This window comes from Oenanthe melanoleuca, chromosome 25 (assembly GCF_029582105.1).
Source record: "Oenanthe melanoleuca isolate GR-GAL-2019-014 chromosome 25, OMel1.0, whole genome shotgun sequence".
NCBI lineage: Eukaryota > Metazoa > Chordata > Aves > Passeriformes > Muscicapidae > Oenanthe > Oenanthe melanoleuca.
The window spans coordinates 6409370-6430911 of record NC_079358.1 but is presented as its reverse complement, the minus strand read 5'-3'; the positions used below and the strand labels follow the sequence as shown (position 1 = coordinate 6430911).

Here is a 21542-nt window from a genome sequence, read left to right as displayed (position 1 = left end):
TTGGGATATTTCTGGGTCAGGTTCAGGGTATTTCTGTGTCAGTTTTCAGGATATTTCAGTGTGTTTTCCCCTCACCTTGTGCCTCTGGTGGCCCCCGAAGGCGATGGGGTCAGTTTGGGGTCAGTTTTTAGGATATTTCTGGGTCAGTTTCAGGGTATTTCTGTGTCAGTTTCAGGGTATTTCAGGCTGGTTTCAGTGTGTTTTTCCCTCACCTTGTGCCTCTGGTGGCCCCCGAAGGCGATGGGGTCGGTTTCAGTCAGGTTCAGGGTATTTCTGTGTCAGTTTTGGGTCAGTTTTTGGGATATTTTGGGTCAGTTTGGGGTCAGTTTTTGGGATATTTCAGGGTATTTCAGTGTGTTTTTCCCTCACCTTGTGCCTCTGGTGGCCCCCAAAGGCGATGGGGGCGGTTTGGGGTCAGTTTTGGGTCAGTTTTTAGGATATTTCTGGGTCAGTTTCAGGGTATTTCTGTGTCAGTTTCAGGGTATTTCAGGCTGGTTTCAGTGTGTTTTCCCCCCACCTTGTGCCTCTGGTGGCCCCCGAAGGCGATGGGGGCGGTTTGGGGTCAGTTTTTGGGATATTTCAGGATATTTCAGTGTGTTTTCCCCTCACCTTGTGCCTCTGGTGGCCCCCGAAGGCGATGGGGGCGGTTTTTAGGATATTTCTGGGTCAGGTTCAGGGTATTTCTGGGTCAGTTTTTGGGATATTTCAGGGTATTTCAGTGTGTTTTTCCCTCACCTTGTGCCTCTGGTGGCCCCCGAAGGCGATGGGGTCGGTTTCAGTCAGGTTCAGGGTATTTCTGTGTCAGTTTTTGGGATATTTCAGGCTGGTTTCAGTGTTTTTTCCCCTCACCTTGTGCCTCTGGTGGCCCCCGAAGGCGATGGGGTCAGTTTGGGGTCAGTTTGGGGTCAGTTTTTGGGATATTTCTGGGTCAGTTTCAGGGTATTTCTGGGTCAGTTTTGGGTCAGTTTTTGGGATATTTCTGTGTCAGTTTCAGGGTATTTCAGGCTGGTTTCAGTGTGTTTTCCCCTCACCTTGTGCCTCTGGTGGCCCCCGAAGGCGATGGGGGCGGTTTCAGTCAGGTTCAGGGTATTTCTGTGTCAGTTTTCAGGATATTTCAGTGTCAGTTTTCCCCTCACCTTGTGCCTCTGGTGGCCCCCGAAGGCGATGCGCCGCGCGTCCTCCACGTTGTCGCACACCAGCGCGTTGCCGCAGGCGAACTGCAGCGCCTTCTTGATGTGCGGCGGCTCGTAGCGGATCACGTCGATCACCAGCTTGGCCCCGCGCAGCTCCCGCAGCTTCTCGTCAGTGGGCTTCACCTGCAGCCAAATTGGGGTTAAGGTTACAAAATTTGGGGTTAAAATACCAAAATCTGGGTTAAAATACCAAAATCTGGGGTTAAAATCCCAAAATGGGAACCAAAATTCCCTCCCTGTGCAGCTCCCGCAGCTTCTCGTCCGTGGGCTTCACCTGCAGCCCAAATTGGGGTTAAGGTTACAAAATTTGGGGTTAAAATACCAAAATCTGGGGTTAAATCCCAAAATCTGGGGTTAAAATACCAAAATGGGAACCAAAATTCCCTCCCTGTGCAGCTCCCGCAGCTTCTCGTCCGTGGGCTTCACCTGCAGCCCACATTGGGGTTAAGGTTACAAAATTTGGGGTTAAAATACCAAAATTTTGGGTTAAAATACCAAAAGTTGGGTTAAAAATGCAAAATTTGGGTTAAAAACACAAAATGGGCACCCAAATTCCCTCCCTGTTCAGCTCCCGCAGCTTCTCGTCCGTGGGCTTCACCTGCAGCCCAAATTGGGGTTAAGGTTACAAAATTTGGAGTTAAAATACCAAAATCTGGGCTAAAAATACAAAATTTGGGGTTAAAAACCCAAAATTTGGGTTAAAAATGCAAAATGGGCACCCAAATTCCCTCCCACAGCTTCTCGTCCGTGGGCTTCACCTGCAGTCCAAATTGGGGTTAAGGTTACAAAATTTGGGGTTAAAATACCAAAATTTGGGGTTAAAATCCCAAAACGGGCACTCAAATTCCCCCTCCTGTGTAGATCCCGCAGCTTCTCATCCGTGGGCTTCACCTGGAGTCCAAATTTGGGGTTAAATCCCAACATTTGGGTTAAAACCCCAAAAATGGGGTCATGATCTCAAATTGGGGTCAGAATCTTGAAACCTGGGGTTAAAATCCCAAAATCTGGAGTTAAATCCCAACATTTTCGGTTAAAATCCCAAAATGGGAACCAAAATTCCCTCCCTGTGCAGCTCCCGCAGCTTCTCGTCCGTGGGCTTCACCTGCAGCCCAAATTGGGGTTAAGGTTACAAAATTTGGGGTTAAAATACCAAAATCTGGGTTAAAATACCAAAATTTGGGTTAAAAATGCAAAATTTGGGTTAAAAACGTAAAATGGGCACCCAAATTCACCCCCCTGTTCAGCTCCCGCAGCTTCTCGTCCGTGGGCTTCACCTGCAGCCCAAATTGGGGTTAAGGTTACAAAATTTGGGGATAAAATACCAAAATCTGGGGTTAAAAACCCAAAATCTGGGTTAAAAATGCAAAATGGGCACCCAAATTCCCTCCTGTAGCTTCTCGTCCGTGGGCTTCACCTGCAGCCCAAATTGGGGTTAAGGTTACAAAATTTGGGGATAAAATACCAAAATCTGGGGTTAAAAACCCAAAATCTGGGTTAAAAATGCAAAATGGGCACCCAAATTCCCTCCTGTAGCTTCTCGTCCGTGGGCTTCACCTGCAGCCCAAATTGGGGTTAAGGTTACAAAATTTGGGGTTAAAATACCAAAATCTGGGTTAAAAATACAAAATTTGGGGTTAAAAACCCAAAATCTGGGTTAAAAATGCAAAATGGGCACCCAAATTCACCCCCCTGTTCAGCTCCCACAGCTTCTCGTCCGTGGGCTTCACCTGCAGCCCAAAATTGGGGTTAAAATTACAAAATTTGGGGTTAAAATACCAAAATTTGGGTTAAAAACCCAAAATGGGCACCCAAATTCCCTCCTGCAGCTTCTCGTCCATGGGCTTCACCTGCAACCCAAAATTTGGGGTTAAAAATTCAAAATTTGGGGTTAAAATACCAAAATCTGGGCTAAAAATGCAAAATTGGCCCCCAAATTCACCCCCCTGTGCAGTTCCCGAAGCGTCTCGTCCATGGGCTTCACCTGCAACCCAAATTGGGGTTAAATCCCAACATTTGGGGTTAAAATCCCAAAATCTGGGTTAAAATTCCAAAAATTTGGGGTTAAAATCCCAAAACGGGCACTCAAATTCCCCCTCCTGTGTAGATCCCGCAGCTTCTCATCCGTGGGCTTCACCTGGAGTCCAAATTTGGGGTTAAATCCCAACATTTGGGTTAAAATCCCAAAAATCTGGGGTTAAAACCCCAAAAATGGGGTCATGATCTCAAATTGGGGTCAGAATCTTGAAACCAGGGGTTAAAATCCCAAAATCTGGAGTTAAATCCCAACATTTGGGGTTAAAAAGACAAAATGGGCACCCAAATTCCTCCCTGTGCAGCTCCCGCAGCTTCTCGTCCATGGGCTTCACATGGGCACCAAGACTGGGGTTAAAACCACAAAATTTGGGGGGTTAAAATCCCAAAATCTGGGGTTAAAACCCCAAAAATGGGGTCATGATCTCAAATCGGGGTCAGAATCTCAAAATCTGGGGTTAAAACTCCAAAATGGGCACCCAAATTCTCTCACATAGGTTCTTGTCAGTGAGATTCACCTGGATCCCAAAATTTGGGGTTAAAATCTCAAAATTTGGGTTGTAATCTTAAATCAGGGTCAGAAGCCCAAAAATTTGGGTTAAAAAGCCAAAATGGGCACCCAAATTCCCTCCTGCAGCTTCTTGTCAGTGGGATTCACCAGGGTACCAAAATTGGGGTTAAAACCCCAAAATCTGGATTTAAAATCCCCAAACAGGCACCCAAATTCCCCAAAAAAACCCCAAAATTGGGGTCATCATCTCAAATCAGGATCAGAATCCCAAATACATGCAGTTAAACCTCAAAATTTGGGTTAAAAACCTCAAAACTGGGACTCAAAACTCCCTCCTGCAGCTTCTTGTCCGTGGGCTTCACCTAAAATCCCAAAATCTGGGGTCAAAACCCCAAAAACGAGTTCACAGTTTCAAATCAGGGTCAGAATCCCAAAATTTGGGTTAAAAACCTAAAATGGGCACCCAAACCTCTCCTGCAGTTTCTCCTGCCCCTAAAACCCATTTCAGGCTCCCTGCTGACCCCAATCCCCATTTTAGGATTTTTGGAGCCCCCATCCCCATTTTGGGGTCCCACCTCGAAGCAGTCCAGGGGCAGGAAGGTCCCCACACCTTGTTTTGGGGTTTTTGGAGCCCCCAGCCCCGTTTTGGGGTCCCACCTCCAGGTAGTCCAGGGGCAGGAAGGTCTCAGTCCCCCAAACCCCATTTTAGGATTTTCAGCCCATTTTGGGGTCTCACCTTGAGGTACTCCAAAGGCAGGAAGGTCTCTCTTCCCCCAGCCCCATTTTAGGATTTTTGGAGCCCCCAGCCCCATTTTGGGGTCCCACCTCCAGGTAGTCCAGGGGCAGGAATGTCTCAGTTCCCCCAAACCCCTTTAGGGTTTTTGGAGCCCCCATCCCCATTTTGGGGTCCCACCTCCAGGTAGTCCAGGGGCAGGAAGGTCTCAGTTCCCCCAAATTCATTTATGATTTTTGGAGCCCCCAGCCCCATTTTGGGGTCCCACCTCCAGGTAGTCCAGGGGCAGGAAGGTCTCAGTTCCCCCAAACCCCATTTAGGATTTTCAGCCCGTTTTGGGGTCCCACCTCCAGGTAGTCCAGGGGCAGGAAGGTCTCAGTTCCCTCAATCCCCATTTTAGGGTTTTTATCCCATTTTGGGGTCCCACCTCCAGGTAGTCCAGGGGCAGGAAGGTCTCAGTTCCCCCACTCCCTATTTAGGATTTTTAGCCCATTTTGGGGTCCCACCTCCAGGCAGTCCAGGGGCAGGAAGGTCTCAGTTCCCCCACACCCTATTTAGGATTTTTATCCCATTTTGGGGTCCCACCTTGAGGTACTCCAAAGGCAGGAAGGTCTCTCTTCCCCCAGCCCCATTTTAGGATTTTTGGAGCCCCCAGCCCCGTTTTGGGGTCCCACCTCCAGGTAGTCCAGGGGCAGGAAGGTCTCAGTTCCCCCAGCCCCATTTTAGGATTTTCAGCCCATTTTGGGGTCCCACCTCCAGGTAGCCCAGGGGCAGGAAGGTCTCAGTTCCCCCAGCCCCATTTTAGGATTTTCAGCCCATTTTGGGGTCCCACCTCCAGGTAGCCCAGGGGCAGGAAGGTCTCAGTTCCCCCAAACCCCATTTAGGATTTTCAGCCCGTTTTGGGGTCCCACCTCCAGGTAGTCCAGGGGCAGGAAGGTCTCAGTTCCCCCAGCCCCATTTTAGGATTTTCAGCCCATTTTGGGGTCCCACCTCCAGGTAGTCCAGGGGCAGGAAGGTCTCTGTTCCCCAATCCCCATTTTAGGATTTTTGGAGCCCCCAGCCCTGTTTTGGGGTCCCACCTCCAGGTAGTCCAGGGGCAGGAAGGTCTCGGGCTCCCCACGCTGCTCCTTGATGTACTGGATGCAGTCCCTGCCCGTCTTCTCCGAGTCCACGATGATGGCGTCCATGTTCTTCCCCAGCACCTTGGTCACCGCGATCTGGTACTTCTTCTGGGTGGGCTGGCACAGGTCAATCAGCCTGCCATACTGTGTGGGGTGAGAGGTTATGGGGTCAGGAGTTATGGGGGAAATGAGTTATGGGGTCAGGGATGTGGGGTATGGGGTCAGGGATACAGGGTATGGGGTCAGGTTCTTCTGGGTGGGCTGGCACAGGTCAATCAGCCTGCCATACTGTGTGGGGTGAGAGGTTATAGGGTCAGGAGTTATGGGGGAAATGAGTTATGGGGTCAGGGATACAGGGTATGGGGTCAGGGATATGGGGTATGGGGTCAGGTTCTTCTGGGTGGGCTGGCACAGGTCAATCAGCCTGCCATACTGTGTGGGGTGAGAGTTTATGGTTCAGGTACAGGTTATGGGGTCAGGAGTTATGGGGGAAATGAGTTATGGGGTCAGGGATGTGTTATGGGGTCAGGGATGGGCTATGGGGTCAGGGATGGGGTATGGGGTCAGGTTCTTCTGGGTGGGCTGGCACAGGTCAATCAGCCTGCCATACTGTGTGGGGTGAGAGGTTATGGGGTCAGGGATGGGCTATGGGGCAGTTATGGGGTCAGGGATGAGTTATGGGGTCAGGGATGGGTTATGGGGTACATCAGTTATGGGGTCAGGGATGGGTTTGGGGTCAGGAGTTATGGGGGAAATGAGTTATGGGGTCAATGTGGGACACGTCAGTTATGGGGTCAGGAGTTATGGGGTACATCAGTTATGGGGTCAGGGACACCAGAAATGGGGCTGGGTTCTTCTGCATTTGGCAGAGGGGTTTGGGGCAGGTTTTGGGGAACACATTTGGGATTTTGGGGCAGGATTGGGACAGTTTTTGGAGAACACATTTGGGGTTTAGGGACAGTTTTTGGGGCACACATTTGGGGTTTAGGGACAGTTTTTGGAGCACATATTTGGGGTTTCAGGTCAGTTTTAGGTCAGTTTTAGGTGAGTTTTGGGGCACACGTTTTGTGGCAGTTTTAAATCCATTTTAGGGTCACTCTTCTGGTGGTTTGGGTCAGTTTTTGGGGGGTTTTGAAGCAGTTTTGGGTCAGATTTGGTATTTTGTGTCTGTGCTCACCACGGAGCCGGGGTAGAGGCGCTTGATGCTGTCCATGATCTCGGCCTTGTGCTGCTGCCGGGGGGGTTGGGGCAGCTCTGGGGCAGTTCTGGGGCAGTTTTTGGGGCAGTTTTGGGGCAGTTTTGGGTCAGTTTGGGTATTTTGGGTGTCCCCTCACCACGGATCCGGGGTAGAGGCGCTTGATGCTGTCCATGATCTCGGCCTTGCGCTGCTGCCAGGGGTTTGGGGCAGTTCTGGGGGTTCTGGAGCAGTTCTGGGGCAGTTTTTGGGGCAGTTTTGGGGCAGTTTTTGGGGCAGTTTTGGGTCAGATTTGGTATTTTGTGTCTGTGCTCACCACGGATCCGGGGTAGAGGCGCTTGATGCTGTCCATGATCTTGGCCTTGCGCTGCTGCCAGGGGTTTGGGGCAGTTCTGGGGGTTCTGGAGCAGTTCTGGGGCAGTTTTTGGGGCAGTTTTGGGGCAGTTTTTGGGGCAGTTTTGGGTCAGATTTTGGTGTTTCTGTCAGTTTTGTGTCTGTGCTCACCACGGATCCGGGGTAGAGGCGCTTGATGCTGTCCATGATCTCGGCCTTGCGCTGCTGCCGGGGGATGGTTTGGGGCAGTTCTGGGGCAGTTTTTGGGGCAGTTCTGGGGCAGTTTTGGGTCAGATTTGGTATTTTGTGTCTGTGCTCACCACGGATCCGGGGTAGAGGCGCTTGATGCTGTCCATGATCTCGGCCTTGCGCTGCTGCCGGCTGCTCTCCTGCCGGTCGATGCGCGCGTCCCCCAGCTGCTCCATCACCTGGTTCAGCTCCTTGTTGATCTCGTCGATGCGGCGCTTGGCCAGCTCCACCTCCTCGGTCAGCTCGCCCTCCAGGCGCTTCTGCTCCTCCAGGGACTGCCTGGGGGGGAAAAGGGGGTTCAGGGGGTTTGGGGAGTCAATCCCAGCTCCTGGAGCTGCTTCTGCTCCTCCAGGGACTCCCTGGTGGGGGAAAAGGGGGTTTGGGGGATCAATCCCATCCCCTCCAGGCACTTCAGCTCCTCCAGGGATTGTGTGTGGGATTTGGGGGCGTTTAGGGGGATTTGGGGAATCAATCCCATCCCCTCCAGCCACTTCTGCTCCTCCAGGGACTGCCTGGGGGGAAATGGGGGTTTGGGGGGTCAGTCCCAGCTCCTGGAGCTGCTTCTGCTGAGGACAAGGACAGGGACACAGGGATTCCCCTGGGAACACTGCAGCCCCTCTGGGGACAGGGATGGGGACAGGGGGATCCCCCTGGGGACACCACAGCCCCCCTGGGGACAGGGATAGGGACATGGGGATCCCCCTGGTGACTGCCCAGCCCTCTGAGGACACTGCAACTCCCCTGGGGACAGGGATGGGGACATGGGGATCCCCCTGGGGACACCACAGCTCTCCTGGGGACACTGCAACCTCCCTGGGGACAGGGATGGGGACATGGGGACAGGAACAAGGACACAGGGATCCCCCTGGGGACACCACAGCTCCCCTGGGAACACTGCAACCTCCCTGGGGACAGGGATGGGGACAAGGGGATCCCCCTGGAGACACCACAGCTCCCCTAGGGACAGGGATGGGGATCCCCCTGGGGATGCTGCAGCCCCTCTAGGGACCCCTCAGGGACCCCCCCAGCCCGCTGGTGACCCCCTGGTGATCCCCTGGTGACCCCTTGGTGCCCCCCTGGTGCCCCCCTGGTGCCCCACAGCCCCCTGGTGACCCCCCAGCCCCCAGGGCCCTGCACCCACTTGCTGGTGGCGATGTACTCCTCGAGCTTCTCGATGCGCTTCTGGTTCTCCTCGATCTCCCGCAGCTTCTGCTTGATCTTGGCCTGGGGACAGCGGGGCCAGGAGGCTCAGCAGGGACAGTGGGACAGCGGGACAGTGGGGACAGCCTGGGGACAGCCTGGGGACAGCCTGGGGACAGCCTGGGGACAGCAGGGACTGTGGGACAGCCTGGGGACAGCCTGGGGACAGCCTGGGGACAGTGGGGACAGCCTGGGGACAGCCTGGGGACAGCCTGGGGACAGCCTGGGGACAAGCTGGGGACAGCCTGGGGACAGCCTGGGGACAGCCTGGGGACAGCAGGGACAGCCTGGGGACAGCGGGGACAGCCTGGGGACAGCCTGGGGACAGCAGGGACAGCCTGGGGACAGCCTGGGGACAGTGGGGACAGCCTGGGGACAGCCTGGGGACAGCAGGGACTGTGGGACAGCCTGGGGACAGCAGGGACAGCGGGGACAGCCTGGGGACAGCCTGGGGACAGCAGGGACAGCGGGGACAGCCTGGGGACAGCAGGGACAGCCTGGGGACAGCCTGGGGACAGCAGGGACTGTGGGACAGCCTGGGGACAGCAGGGACAGCGGGGACAGCCTGGGGACAGCCTGGGGACAGCAGGGACAGCCTGGGGACAGCCTGGGGACAGTGGGGACAGCCTGGGGACAGCCTGGGGACAGCCGGGACAGTGGGGACAGTGGGGACAGCCTGGGGACAGCCTGGGGACAGCCTGGGGACAGCTGGGACCCCCACTCACCTCAGTCTCCACCTTCTTCCTCTCCTCCAGGTCCAGCCGGTCCTGGTCGGCCTTTTGGTCGCGGTTGAACTTCTCCAGCTCCTGGGCCAGCGTGGCCGCGCGCTTGCTGGCCTCCTCCTTCAGCCGGTGGTACTTCTTCACCTGCAGCACAGCTGGGTCAGCACAGCTGCAGCACACAGCTGGGGCACACAGCTGGGGGGGCCTCCTCACACACCATGGAGACAGCACAGCTGGCTCAGCACAGCTGCAGCACACAGCTGGAGCACACAGCTGGGGGCCCTCCTCACACACCACGGGGTCAGCACAGCTGGGTCAGCACAGCTGCAGCACACAGCTGGAGCACACAGCTGGGGCACACAGCTGGAGCACACAGCTGGGGGGGCCGCCTCACACACCATGGAGACAGCACAGCTGGATCAGCACAGCTGGAGCACACAGCTGGGGCACACAGCTGGGGCACACAGCTGGGGCACACAGCTGGAGCACACAGCTGGGGCACACAGCTGGGGCACACAGCTGGGGCATACAGCTGGAGCACACAGCTGGGGGGGCCGCCTCACACACCATGGAGACAGCACAGCTGGATCAGCACAGCTGGAGCACACAGCTGGAGCACACAGCTGGGGCACACAGCTGGGGCACACAGCTGGGGCACACAGCTGGAGCACACAGCTGCAGCACACAGCTGGGGCACACAGCTGGGGCACACAGCTGGGGCACACAGCTGGAGCACACAGCTGCAGCACACAGCTGGGTCAGCACAGCTGGGGCACACAGCTGGGGCACACAGCTGGAGCACACAGCTGGGGGGGCCGCCTCACACACCATGGAGACAGCACAGCTGGATCAGCACAGCTGGAGCACACAGCTGGGGCACACAGCTGGGGCACACAGCTGGGGCACACAGCTGGGGCACACAGCTGGGTCAGCACAGCTGGGGCACACAGCTGGGGGGGCCTCCTCACACACCATGGAGACAGCACAGCTGGAGGACACAGCTGGGGCACACGGCTGGGACACAGAGAGCCCTCCCCACACCCCACATGGTCAGCACAGCTGGGGCACACAGCTGGGGGGGCCTCCCCAAACCCCACGGGGTCAGCACAGCTGGATCAGCACAGCTGGAACCCAGGGAGCCCTCCCCAAACCCCACAGGGTCAGCACAGCTGGGGCACACAGCTGGGGGAGCCTCCCCAAACCCCATGGGGTCAGCACAGCTGGGTCAGCACAGCTGGGACACAGAGAGCCCTCCCCACACCCCACGGGGTCAGCACAGCTGGATCAGCACAGCTGGAGCACACAGCTGGGGGGCCTCCTCACACACCACGGGGTCAGCACAGCTGGGTCAGCACAGCTGGAGGGGCCTCCTGCAGCCAGGGAATCCTCCCAGATCCCACCTGGCCCACACCTGGTTCAGATTTCTCCCCTGGCTCTGGCTCTCCTCAATCCCTCTCCAAATCTCGCCTGGCCCATCCATACCTGGTTCAGATCTCTCCCCTGGCTCTCCTCAATCCCTCCCAAATCCCCAAATCCCCAGGATCACCACATACCTGGTTCTCCTCCAGGGTGAGGTCCCTGCCCTGGCTCTGGCTCTCTTCCATCCATCCCTCCCCAAACCTCAAATCCCACCTGACCCATCCGTACCTGGTTCTCCTCCAGGGTCAGGTCTCTCCCCTGGCTCTGGCTCTCCTCCATCCCTCCCTAATCCCCAAATCCCTCAGGATCACCCCATACCTGGTTCTCCTCCAGGGTGAGGTCCCTGCCCTTGCTCTGGCTCCTCTCCATCCCTCCCCAGACCCCAAACCCCACCTGGCACCTCCATACCTGGTTCTCCTCCAGGGTGAGGTCCCTGCCCTGGCTCTGGCTCTCCTCAATCCCTCCCAAATCCCCAAATCTCACCTGGCCCAGCTCTGGCTCTCCTCCATCCCTCCCAAATCCCCAAACCCCACAGGATCACCCCATACCTGGTTCTCCTCCAGGGTGAGGTCCCTGCCCTGGCTCTGGCTCTCCTCCTTCCCTCCCAAATCCCCAAATCCCCAAATCTCACCTGGCCCAGCTCTGGCTCTCCTCCATCCCTCCCAAACCCCAGATCCCTCAGGATCACCCCATACCTGGTTCTCCTCCAGGGTGAGGTCCCTGCCCTGGCTCTGGCTCTCCTCCTCCATGCGCTCCTCGAACTCCTGCCTGCATTTCTCCACGGACAGCATCTCCTTCTCCAGCTCGTCCATGTCTGCCTTGCGTTTCTTGTACTGCTTCTGGGCGTTCTGCAGCGACTTGCGCGCCGCCTCCAGCTTCTTGATCTTGTGCGACGTGTTCTCCTTGGCCTTGATGTACTGGGGCCGCTTCTGGTTCAGCTCCGAGTCCTTCTCCCTGCAGGGACCCCTGGGTGAGGCTCCTGCTTCTGGGGCTGGTGAGTCCCTCTCTTCCAATCCTGGGGTTTGGTGAACCTTTCCCTTCCCATTCTGGGGTTGGGGGATCCTGCCCTTCCCAATCTGGGGTTGGAGGATCGTGCCCTTCCCATTCTGGGGCTGGGGGATCCTGCCCTTCCTATTTTGGGGTTTGGTGAGTCCTGCCCTTCCCAATCTGGGCTTGGGTGAATCCTTCCCAATCTGGGGCTGGGGGATGCTGCCCTTCCCATTCTGGGGCTGGGGGATCCTGCCCTTCCCATTCTGGGGTTGGGGGATCCTGCCCTTCCCATTCAGGGGCTGGGGGATCCTGACCTTCCCATTGTGGGGTTGGGTGAATCCTTCCTATTCTGGGGCTGGGGGATCCTGGCCTTCCCAATCTGGGGTTGGGTCAATCCTTCCCATTTTGGGGTTGGGTGAATCCTTCCCATTCTCGGGTTTGGTCAATCCTTCCCAATCTGGGGTTGGGGGATCCTGCTCTTCCCAATCTGGGGTTGGGGGATCCTGCCCTTCCCATTCTGGGGCTGGGGGATCCTGCCCTTCCCAATCTGGGGTTGGGTGAATCCTTCCTATTTTGGGGTTTGGTGAGCCTTTCCCTTCCCAATCTGGGGCTGGGGGATCCTGCCCTTCCCATTTTGGGGTTGGGTGAACCTTCCCTTCCCATTCTGGGGTTTGGTGAGTCCTGCACTTCCCATTCTGGGGTTTGGTGAATCTTTCCCTTCCCATTTTGGGGTTGGGTGAACCTTTCCCTTCCCATTCTGGGGTTGGTGAGTCCTGCACTTCCCATTCTGGAGCCATTCCCCCACAGAGACAGGCTGGGAAAGGTGGGAATGTCCAGCTGGGGTTGGTTGGGATGAGATTTGGAACCACCTGGTTTGGGGAAGGTTCCCAGCCCAGGGCAGAGGGGATGGACTGGAACCAGACAGATTTCCCAGCCCAGGATCCTCAAATCCCAGGTCCCCCAAATCCCAGGATCCCCAAATCTCAGGATTTCCAAACCCAGGATCTCTAAATCCCAGCACCTCCCAATGCCCAGGACCCCCAAACCCCAGGACCCCCAAGCCCAGCACCAGGATCCCCAAAGCTCAGGATCCAGAAACCCCAAACCCCAGGATCCCCAAACCCCAGGATCCCCAAATTTCAGGACCCCCAAAGCCCATCACCAGGACCCCCAAAGCCCAGGACCCAGGACCCTCACACCCAGCACCCCAAGCCCAGCAGCAGGACCCCCAAACCCAGGATCCCTAAATCCCAGGACCCGCAACCCAGCACCAGGACCCCCAAACCCATCACCAGCACCCCAAACCCAGCACCAGGACCCCCAAATCCCAGGATCCGGGACCCCCAAACCCAGCACCCCCAGCCCACGGGCAGCACCCCCAGGCTCACTTGATCTCCTTCTCGATCTGCTGCTGCTCCCTCATCATCTTGCCCAGCTCCTTCTTGCGGTCCTTGAGCTCGTCCTCCACCCTGTCCATCCTCTTCTTGTCCTTGTCGATCTCGCGGTTCTTCAGCCCCAGCTCCTTGTTGAGCTTCTCGATCTCGGCCTCGTTGTGGAACAGTTTGAAGAGCTGCAGCTGCACCTGGGCCCGAACCACCTCGTCCTTCAGGCGCTGGTAGCGATCGGCCTGCGGGGAGCGGCACGTGGGACCGGGCAGGGGTGGGGAGGGGGGTGGGGATGGGGGAGATGGGGGGCTGGGGATGGCCAGGGGGAACTGGGGAGGGCCAGTGGGAACTGGGGAGGGCCAGGGGCTGCTCAGAGCCAGGGCTGGGGGCCAGGGGGAACTGGCTCTGGCCAGCAGATTCTGAAACCCAGTGCTCGGGTCTGGCTCTGTCCAGGAGCTGCTCAAAGCCAGAGCTGGGCCTGGGGATGGCCAGGAGCTGCTCAAAGCCAGAGCTGGGCCTGGGGATGGCCAGGAGCTGCTCAAAGCCAGAGCCACAGGGAACTGGGGATGGCCAGGAGCTGCTCAAAGCCAGAGCTTGGCCCTGGTTCTATCCTGGATGTTCTCAAAGCCAGAGCTTGGGTCTGGTTCTATCCTGGATGTTCTCAAAGCCAGAGTTTGGGTCTGGTTCTATCCTGGATGTTCTCAAAGCCAGAGCTGGGCCTGGCTCAATCCTGGAGCTTCTCAAAGGCAGAATTTGGGTCTGGTTCTGTCCTGGAGCTTCTCAAAACCAGAGCTCAGCCTGGTTCTGACCTGGAGCTTCTCAAAGCCAGAGCTTGGGCCTGGTTCTATCCTGGATGTTCTCAAAGCCAGACCTCAGCCTGGGCCTATCTAGGAGCTTCTCAGGGCTTGGGCCTGACTCTGGCCAGGAGCTTCCAGGTTCTGTCCTGGAGCTTCTCAAAGCCAGAGCTGGGCCTGGCTCAATCCTGGAGCTTCTCAAAGCCAGAGCTGGGCCTGGCTCTGTCCAGCAGTTTCCTGACCCCAGGGTCTCTCCAGGAACTTCCCAGGTCTGGTTCTGGCCAGGAGCTCTCCAAGCCTGGCACTTGACCCTGGCTCTGTCCAGAACCTTCCCCAACCCAGAGCTTGGGCCTGGCTCTGGCCAGGAGCTTCCCAGGTCTGTCCAGGAGTTTCCTGGGCCTGGGGCTCAGCCCTGGCTTGGTCCAGGAGTTTCCTGAGCCCTGGTTGTGTTCAGAACCTTCCTGAGCCCTGGGAGTGCCCAGAACCCTCCTGACCCCTGGTTGTGCCCAGCACTCCCCTGGCTGTGCTCAGGAGTTTTCCCAGCCCTGGTTCTGTCCAGCACCCTCCTGGCTCTGCTCAGGTATTTTCCCAGCCCTGGGTGTGCCCAGCACTCCCCTGGCTGTGCTCAGGAGGTTCCCAGCCCTGGTTGTGCCCAGCACTCCCCTGGCTGTGCTCAGGGGGTCCCCAGAACCCCCCTGGCTGTGCTCAGGAGGTTCCCAGCCCTGGTTCTGTCCAGCACCCCCCTGGCTGTGCTCAGGTGGTCCCCAGCACTCCCCTGGCTGTGCTCAGGGGTTCCCCAGAACCCCCCTGGCTGTGCTCAGGGGTTCCCCAGCACTCCCCTGGCTGTGCTCAGGAGTTTCCTGACCCCTGGTTGTGTCCAGCACTCCCCTGGCTGTGCTCAGGGGGTCCCCAGCACTCCCCTGGCTGTGCTCAGGGGGTCCCCAGCACTCCCCTGGCTGTGCTCAGGGGGTCCCCAGCACTCCCCTGGCTGTGCTCAGGGGGTCCCCAGCCCTGCTCTGAGCATCCCCACCTCCTCCTTCTCCTGCTTGGCCTCCTTGCGCTCGGCCGCGATGTTCTTCTTGCGGTGATAGTTGAACTGCGTGTCCTCCTCGGCCTTCACCATCTCCTTCTTGCGCTTGTCGTACTCGGGGGCCAGCTCCCCCGAGCGGCTGATCTCCTCAAACAGGGCCGTGCGCTCCTTGGGGTTCTTCATGGCGATGGACTCCACTGCTCCCTGCAAAACACAGCCTGGAATGTTCATAAATCCCTGAGAGAAATGTTCATAAATCCCTAAATCCTGTAAGGGATCCCCAAATCCTGTAAGGGATCCCTAAATCCTGTAAGGGATCCCCCAATCCCTGTAAGGGATCCCCCAATCCCTGCTGATCTCCTCAAACAGGGCCGTGCGCTCCTTGGGGTTCTTCATGGCGATGGACTCCACTGCCCCCTGAAACACAGAGCCCCAAATGTTCAATAATCCCTGAGAGAAATGTTCATAAATCCCTAAATCCTGTAAGGGATCCCCAAATCCTGTAAGGGATCCCCCAACCCCTGCTGATCTCCTCAAACAGGGCCGTGCGCTCCTTGGGGTTCTTCATGGCAATGGATTCCACTGCTCCCTGAAAATGGGATCAGAAATGCTCCTAAATCCTGTGAGAAATGTTCCTAAATCCCTGACAGGGATCCCCAAGTCCCTGTGAGAAACGTTCCTAAATACCTGTGAGGGATCCTTAAATCCCTAAATCTATGTGAGGGATCCCTAAATCCCTGAGAGAAATCTCTAAATCCTAAAAGAGTTTCCTAAATCCCTGTAAGAAATGTTTCTAAATCCCTGTGAGTGATCCTTAAATCCCTGAGAAGGATCCTTAAATCCTAAAAGAGACCCTAAATCCCTGACAAGGATTGTTAAATCCCTGTGAGGGATGTTCCTAAATCCCTGTGAGGGATGTTCCTAAATTCTGTGAGGGATGTTCCTAAATCCCTGTAAGGGACGTTCCTAAATCCTGTGAGGGATGTTCCCAAATCCTGTGAGGGATGTTCCTAAATCCCTGTGAGGGATGCCTAAATCCCTGAGAGGGATGTTCCTAAATCCCTGTGAGGGATGTTCCTAAATCCTGTGAGGGATGTTCCTAAATCCCTGAGAGGGATGTTCCTAAATCCCTGTAAGGGACGTTCCTAAATCCTGTGAGGGATGTTCCCAAACCCCTGTGAGGGATGTTCCCAAATCCCTGTGAGGGATGTTCCTAAATCCCTGTGAGGGATGTTCCTAAGTCCCTGAGAGGGATGTTCCTAAATCCTGTGAGGGATGTTCCTAAATCCTGTGACTGATGTTCCTAAATCCCTGAGGGATGTTCCTAAATCCCTGTGAGGGATGTTCCTAAATCCCTGTGACTGATGTTCCTAAATCCCTGTGAGGAATGTTCCCAAATCCTGTGAGGGATGTTCCTAAATCCATGTGAGGGATGTTCCTAAATCCCTGTGACTGATGTTCCTAAATCCCTGTGAGGGATGTTCCTAAATCCTGTGAGGGATGTTCCTAAATCCCTGTGAGGGATGTTCCCAAATCCTGTGAGGGATCCCCAAATTCCATGGGAGGGATCCCAAATCCCTGAGATGAATCCCCAATCCCTGCTGATCTCCTTGGATCCTTCATGTCCATGCACTCCACTTCTCCCTGAAAACAGGATCACAAAACCTGCCCCCAAACCCCACAATCTGCCCCAAACCCCAAACCCCAAAGCCCACACCCCAAACCCACCTGGAAGACCAGGAAGTTCCTGGCCTTGATGAGGATCCCCAGCTTCTCCAGCTCCTCGCTGTACTCGCTCAGCTGCACCACCCGGTTGTTGATCTTGTACTCAGAGGAGCTGCCTGGGATGGGCAAACTGGGGGTTCAGGGGGCTCCCCCAAACCCTGAACACCCTAAAAGGTGCTCCTCAAACCCTAAACACCCCAAAATGTGCCCCCCCAACTCTGTGACCCCCAAACTGTGCCCCCTTTGCACCCACACTGACTCAGGTAAAGCTGCTCACAGCCTCCTCCTAGAGCTGCCTGTGCTGAGGGGCTGGGAGGAATTTTGGGGGTCAGGGGGGTTCCCCCAAACACTAAACACCCCAAAATGTTCCCCTCAAATCCTAAACACCCCCCAAATGTGTTCCCTAAATTCTCCAAACTGTGGCTCCCATCCCCAAATGTGCTCCCCCTGTTCTCACACTGAAAATAAAACTGTGGCCTTTAAGTCACTCCTCAGAGTTACTTGTGCTGGGGGGTCTCCCCCAAACTCTGAACACCCCAAAATGTGCCCTCCAAACCCTAAACACCCCAAAATGTGCCCCCCAAACCCTGAACACCCCAAAATGTGTCCCCCAAACCCTAATCTGTGCCCCCCCAACTCTGTGACCTCCAAACTGTGCCCCCTTTGCACCCACACTGACACAAGTAAAGGCTCCCTCCACAGAGCTGCCTGTGCTGAGGGGTTTGGGGGGATTTTGGGGGGTCAGGGGGGTTCCCCCAAACCCTGAACACCCCAAAATGTGCCCCCCAAACCCTAATCTGTGCCCCCCAAATTGTGCCCCCTTTGCACCCACACTGACACAGGTAAAGGCTCCCTCCACAGAGCTGCCTGTGCTGGGGGTTTGGGGGGATTTTGGGGTGTTCCCCCAAACCCTAAACAGCCCAAAATGTGCCCCCCAAACCCTAAACACCCCAAAATGTGTCCCTCAAACCCTAAACACCCCCAACTGTGCCCCCCAAACACCCCCCAAAATGTGCACTTCAAACTCTACATCCCCCCAAAATCTGCATGTTCCCCCAAAATCCATAGATTCCCCCCAAATTCGACAGGTTTCTGCCCAAAATCGTTGAGTTTCTCCCCAAAAATCCACAGCTTTCCCCCCAAAATCCACAGGTTCCCTCCAACATCTGCGTGTTCCCCCCCAAAACCCGCAGATTTCCCCCAAAATCTCAGAGTTTCACACCAAAATCTCGGAGTTTCACCCCAAAATCTCTGAGTTTCCCCCCAAAACCCACAGATCTCCCCCCCAAAATCTCTGAGTTCCCCCCAAAATCTCAGAGATTTCCCCCAAACCCAGCAGATTTCCCCCCAAAATCTCTGAGTTTCCCCCAAAAATCTGCAGATCTCCCCCCAAACCCCACAGATTTCCCCCAAAAATCTCTGAGTTTCTCCCCCAAAATCTCTGAGTTTCCCCTCAAAATCTGAGTTTCCCCCCAAAAATCCACAGATTTCACCCCAAACCCCCTGAGTTTCCCCCCAAACCCCACAGGTTTCCCCCCAAAATCTCTGAGTTTCCCCCCAAACCCCGCAGATCTCCCCCCAGAATCCCTGAGTTCCCCCCAAAATCTCTTGAGTTTCCCCCCAAAATCTCTGAGTTTCACCCCAAACCCCGCAGATTTCCCCCCAAAATCTCTGATTTTCCCCCCAAAATCTCTGAGTTTCCCCCCAAACCTCGCCATTTTCCCCCCAAAATCTCTTGAGTTTCCCCCCAAAATCTCTGATTTTCCCCCCAAACCCCGCAGATCTCCCCCCAGAATCCCTGAGTTCCCCCCAAAATCTCGAGTTTCCCCCCAAACCCCGCCATTTTCCCCCCAAAATCTCTGAGTTTCACCCCAAAATCTCTGATTTTCCCCTCAAAATCTCTGAGTTTCACCCCAAAATCTCTGAGCTTTCCCCCAAACCCCCCAGATCTCCCCCCAAAATCTCTGAGTTTCCCCCCAAAATCTCTGAGTTTCCCCCCAAAATCTCTTGAGTTTCCCCCCAGTATCTCGGAGTTTCACCCCAAACCCCGCAGATCTCCCCCCAAACCCCGCAGATCTCCCCCCAGAATCCCTGAGTTCCCCCCAAAATCTCTGATTTTCCCCCCAGAATCCCTACGCTTCCCCCCAAAATCCCTGAGTTCCCCCAAACCCGCAGATCTCCCCCCAAAATCTCTGATTTTCCCCCCAAACCCCGCAGATCTCCCCCCAGAATCCCTGAGTTCCCCCCAAAATCTCTTGAGTTTCCCCCCAAACCCCGCCATTTTCTCCCCAAAATCTCTTGAGTTTCCCCCCAAAATCTCCGAGTATCCCCCCAAACCCCTCAGTTCCCCCGGACCCCGCGGCTCCCGCACGCACCCACGATGAGGCGGGCGAAGGTGCGGTCCTCCTGCCCCTCCTCCGAGTACACCATGCTGACCAGGGCGCGGCTGGCCGCGGGCTTGCCCACGGGCGCGCCGTGGATCAGGTCCCGCAGCGTCTTCACCCGCAGGTTGCTCGTCTTCTCCCCCAGCACGAAGCTGATGGCGTCCATCAGGTTGGATTTACCTGGAGGGGGGACAGACGGAGGGGATTTAGGGGTGGGGGGGGTTGGGAATGGGAGAGGTGGGAGGGGGGAAGCAGGAAATGGGGGAGGTCCGGGAATTATTGGGGAGTGAGGGGTTTGGAGAGATCAGGGAATTATTGGGGAGTGAGGGGATTGGAGAGAGATCAGGGAATTATTGGGGAGTGAGGGGTTTGGAGAGATCAGGGAATTATTGGGGAGTGAGGGGTTTGGAGAGATCAGGGAATTATTGGGGAGTGAGGGGATTGGAGAGAGATCAGGGAATTATTGGGGAGTGAGGGGATTGGAGAGATCAGGGAATTATTGGGGAGTGAGGGGATTGGAGAGAGATCAGGGAATTATTGGGAGTGAGGGGTTTGGGGAGAGATCAGGGAATTATTGGGGAGTGAGGGGATTGGAGAGAGATCAGGGAATTATTGGGAGTGAGGGGATTGGAGAGATCAGGGAATTATTGGGGAGTGAGGGGATTGGAGAGAGATCAGGGAATTATTGGGAGTGAGGGGTTTGGGGAGAGATCAGGGAATTATTGGGGAGTGAGGGGATTGGAGAGAGATCAGGGAATTATTGGGAGTGAGGGGATTGGAGAGATCAGGGAATTATTGGGGAGTGAGGGGATTGGAGAGAGATCAGGGAATTATTGGGGAGTGAGGGGATTGGAGAGATCAGGGAATTATTGGGAGTGAGGGGTTTGGAGGGAGATCAGGGAATTATTGGGAGTGAGGGGTTTGGAGGGAGATCAGGGAATTATTTGGGGATTCCATGGAAGGGAGCCCATAGGATTGAGGGGGGACCCTAGGGAAAGAGAGAGGACCCCAGGGAATGAAGAATTTATGGGATATCAGGGAATTGGGGGCTCGGAGGGAGCTTAGGGAATTGAGGGATAACCCCATAAATAGAGGAAGGAGGTGAGAGGGGAGTCCAGGGAATGGGGGAAGGAGCTGAGGGGAGACCCCAGAGTGTGAGGGGGGGGAAGGGGGGTCTGAGCATAAGAAAACCCCAAGAAACGGGGAATCCCCGGGGCCGTGCGGGAGGAGCAAACGGGAGCGGGGCCCTGTAAAGAATTGGGGATCACCCCCCAAACCATCACGGGAGCGGCCTTGATCCCCCCGAGATGCCCCCGAGATCCCCCCGAGACTCACCGGAGCCATTGGGGCCGATGATGGCGGTGAAGCGGCGGAAGGGCCCGATGATCTGCCGGCCCTTGTAGGACTTGAAGTTCTCGATCTCGATGAGCTTCAGGAAGCCCATGGTGGGGCCGGGAGGGTCCCGGGTGTCCCGGGAGGGTCTCGGGGGTCTCGGTTCGGAGCCGCGGCCGGAGGGCGGGAAAGCGGCGGCTGCGGCGGCCTCTGAGGGACGGGGCGCTGCGCCTCGCGATTGGCTGCGGCCGCTGTCAATCTTCACCTTAACCCCGCCTCCTCGCCGCTGATAGGCCGGCGGTTTGCAGCGGCGGCCCTGTGGCGCCACGCCTCGCGATTGGCTCTGGCTGCTGTCAATCTTCACCTTAACCCCGCCTGCTCGCTCCCCATTGGCCGCCGGTTTGAAGGCAGGATTATGGGCGCGAGCGGGCTCATTGCATGGAACGTACCAAGTCTGGAGGGAGGGAGGGGGGAGCAGGGGAGGAGTGGAATGCGCCGCCCCGTCGCCATGGGAACGGGGGAGGCAATGGCGGCAAAGGGCGCCGCAAATTGGGAGATTTTCGGTAAAAATCGGCTGTCTTGGGGGATTTTCGGTAAAAATTTGGTTTCTTGGTGATCGGGATAGAAAACCTCGGCACAAGACTTATTGCTCAAGGTTTTTTCGATGCAGAATGATTCTGTGATTTTAAGGTTATGAACTAACTTGAAATAACAACCAATAACTTAACGATGACCCTGTGTTGCTTAAACGTGTATAGTTTTCACATTAGTCTTCTATTACTGGCTGTAAAATTTATATTAAAGTTACAAAATATTGGTAAAGTTTGAATTATAAATTATGAGTGTAACTTAATATATTTATAGAATTGTATATCAACATAGCATTAATCATGAGTTTTTATATATTTATATAGGCTGATAAGTATATGAGATAGATCATAGTACTTTATACCTGTATCACAAAAATAATAAGTTTTACAGTTGTATAACCTGATATAAATAAACTTCCATACAATGTAATGCCTAGTTAATTAGTTGCTTAATGGTAATTAGACAAAAACCAAGAAAAAACTCACCAAGTGCAGAGCATTACAGATAGTAACTATTGTATAAATAAGAAATTAGCAAGTGCAAAGCAAATCAGCCACAAAACAAAGGATTTAGAAATAGAAAAGTGTAGTACTAATGAAGAATT

The 21542-nt window shown here is 55.5% G+C and overlaps 1 protein-coding gene across 1 annotated transcript in view; it reads right to left on the bottom strand.

Moving 5' to 3' along the window:
- The window catches only part of SMC1A (structural maintenance of chromosomes 1A), a 56619-nt gene extending 36033 nt beyond the window's left edge, over window positions 1-20586 (bottom strand). The window contains 11 exon segments of the mRNA XM_056510426.1: window positions 962-1316; window positions 5548-5733; window positions 7438-7645; window positions 8508-8590; window positions 9292-9432; window positions 11403-11661; window positions 13086-13324; window positions 14907-15110; window positions 16635-16747; window positions 19007-19195; window positions 20351-20586. Of these exon segments, the coding sequence (XP_056366401.1) occupies window positions 962-1316; window positions 5548-5733; window positions 7438-7645; window positions 8508-8590; window positions 9292-9432; window positions 11403-11661; window positions 13086-13324; window positions 14907-15110; window positions 16635-16747; window positions 19007-19195; window positions 20351-20459 (2086 nt within the window). The 5' untranslated portion in view covers window positions 20460-20586.
- Between the last annotated feature and the right edge of the window lie 956 nt (window positions 20587-21542).